Genomic DNA, 2612 nt, shown 5'->3' with positions numbered 1-2612 from the left:
CTTTTAGAATTTACATTATTTTATTTTCATATCAATGAAGGTAAAAAATCCTATCATGCCACTATGCATCATAATTATTTTCATCTGCTGTTGATTTGCAATCTTGTTTATTCCCGTGAAATTTCAATAAAAATGATGGCCAACAAGCAGTTACGCAAAACGATTATTTGCGAGATATTTAGATTGTAAGTTAGCAACGCCATCAGCAGCACGTCTGTTATTGCATTCGTACGTGCAACGTAATGTAAGTAATATTGTAGATTGGTTGCCTTTGATTTTAGTAAATTTGAAATTTGAATTTTACATTAGAAATTTATAAAATTTATTCCTTTTTCTCTTTCCTATTTATAAAATGGACAGTGTAGGTACAATAGTGTAGGTAAAAAATATTCTTTTTATATGACAAATTACTTAAATAATTTCAACTTTATTTTTTGCTGAACAGTCTTCATCGGTATATCATCAAGTACGTAATGCAACTATATTTCTGTTCTGTTTATTACGTTACGTGCGCTTTATTTCATTCATTTTGTAATCCAATGTTTTATTTCTCTGTGTTTTTATGTTTCGTCTGTGTGTTTAGTATCTATTTTTTAGTTTGACTTTTGCTCTGTTCATGTTTCTACCGTGATCAGTCATGTGTCTCAACAGTTCCGCTTTCTGGTTTTCTTCATCATTACAGTAAGAATGAATTTTATGCACTTTGTTATAGCAATGGGTTGTGTCAGTGCAGTGGAACTATTTCTATAAACTTGAATATCTTTCTCTAATGGTGGTTCAGGTTTCCCTGAATGGATTGAAAAGATGTACAAAAATCTGTAAGTAATTGAGTATCTATAATCTGTTACTATTATTGATGTATTCTAATTCCACTTATACTTGATTCTGTATGCTTCATGTTATCGAATTAAATAGTGTGCGTCAACATATAATTGAAACGTTTTGGAATTCCTGTTGCTCTTGCCAACATGGTATGTCACCTTTGCCTCAATGCGTTCTAAATGTGCCATCACAAAAATAAAGTACACATTTTGCCCATTATAGGAATGGATTGCATCATCGACATCGAGCTCGTTCATACTCCTGCGTTAGTTTAGGTGGGCTTAATGGCGTTACCCAGTATTGGTCCAGAAATCTGTGTGGCTTCGCTTATCACAGGCGTACGATATAATGATTGTGATAGTAGCATATATCGTGAATATAGTCGATTTGCACTGGTTTTCGGATACATCATACAAATCTGGTAGTGCGTGTTGCCATCAGTGCGCTTGGTGAGTATTTTTGTAGAGTATTATGTGAGTAGGTAAGTTTTAGTATTTTGTAAGTAGAGATTTTGTTTTTTATTGATGAGTGATAGTGTTCACACTGGGGTGTTGCTTATCACATGCTTAAGATGTTTAATTGAAAATTTCAGCGCGTAGCTGTTGAGATGTTTGCATCCTGAAGGACAAATGTTGTATGACTAGCAAGTAGTTTTTCTGTTAGCACGATGCACTGTTGTTTGTCTTCAATTATATCAATTTTGTTTAACATGCTTTACTTTTCAGCACACTTGTTTTGCAGATATTTTCTGAATCAAATTAAGTTTAGATATAAATGAATGAAATTGCTGCATTCTTTGGTAACTATCCGTTATTGAACATGTTTTTTTTACAAAGATACGTAATCACGTAATCACGTTTTTTTACAAAGATACGTAATACGTCATCACAGCACTACCAGTTGATGCCGCTCAGTTTGGCAACGTATGTACATTTTACTTTTATAAACTATGAAAGTTGTAAAGTGTAAACTTTTAGTTTTTTAGGTTTTTATAATTTTGCTTTTCATAATTTTTTCATAATAATTGCTTTTTATAATTTTTTATAATTATTGTTTACAGTGTTTTCAAGATTTCATTTTGGTTTATGTAAGAATTCATTTTAGTTATGGATTCAGAGAGTCAGTTAAAGGCAACATGGCTAAGTAAATAGCGTAGTGTCTAAAAACTAAAGTCTAAAAAGACAAGGAAGCAGACTATGGGTAAGTATGAAGATAAATAGGTAAGTAGTCTAATAGTTAAGGGCAAGTCAGGTAAGAATAGGTGTGAAGGTAAGTATAAATGTGAAGGTGAATACTGCATAGGTGAAGGCAGGTAGTGTGAAGTGTGAAGGCAAATATTGTATAGGGTGAAGTCAAGTATAATTATGAAGGTAAGTATAAGGGTGAAGGTATGTAGTGTTTAGGGTGAAGGTAAGTATAACTGTAAAGGTAAGTGTGAAGGTAAGTATAAGTGTAAAGGTAAGTAGTGTTTAGGGTGAAGGTAAGTGTAAGTGCAAAGGTAAGTAGTGATTAGGGTGAATGTACATGTGAATATTGAAATTACAAATTTTAAAAAGCCTGAGGCGATTTATTTAATAAAATATGCAAATTTTTAATCGCCTGTGGGTAATATGCAAATTTTTATTTGCCCTAAGGCTACGCCTTAGGCTATGCCTCAGGCAAAATTCTGAAAATTTCGAATTTTTTAAAATATAGCCCCAGGCTTTGCCCTTAGGCTATGCCCCAGGGCAAATAAAAATTTGCATATGCCCTTAGGCTATCCCCCAGGAAATTTATAGCACAATATTTGA

At 32.8% G+C, this 2612-nt stretch overlaps 1 protein-coding gene across 1 annotated transcript; it reads left to right on the top strand.

Moving 5' to 3' along the window:
• The first annotated feature begins 34 nt into the window (after positions 1–34).
• Positions 35–2577, top strand: Tsp_07658 (conserved hypothetical protein). Its single transcript, XM_003381071.1, has 8 exons — positions 35–40; positions 191–244; positions 598–663; positions 1098–1217; positions 1693–1745; positions 1927–1965; positions 2064–2091; positions 2518–2577. The coding sequence occupies exons 1-8, from the start codon at positions 35–37 to the stop codon at positions 2575–2577; spliced, it is 426 nt and encodes a 141-aa protein (XP_003381119.1).
• The last annotated feature ends 35 nt before the right edge of the window (positions 2578–2612 follow it).

Source organism: Trichinella spiralis (genome assembly GCF_000181795.1).
Source record: "Trichinella spiralis strain ISS 195 chromosome Unknown Scfld2, whole genome shotgun sequence".
NCBI classification, from domain to species: domain Eukaryota; kingdom Metazoa; phylum Nematoda; class Enoplea; order Trichinellida; family Trichinellidae; genus Trichinella; species Trichinella spiralis.
Note: the sequence above shows the minus strand (reverse complement) of the source record. Positions and strands in the feature narration are given on the sequence as shown.

What these genes read in the sequence shown, in the direction of transcription:
- Tsp_07658 (XM_003381071.1), top strand. An exon ending in ATTCGTACGTGCAACGTAAT is followed by an intron (nt 245 to 597) that starts GTAAGTAATATT and finishes TCTATTTTTTAG; the next exon opens with TTTGACTTTTGCTCTGTTCA. An exon ending in GTTAAAGGCAACATGGCTAA is followed by an intron (nt 1,966 to 2,063) that starts GTAAATAGCGTA and finishes CTAATAGTTAAG; the next exon opens with GGCAAGTCAGGTAAGAATAG.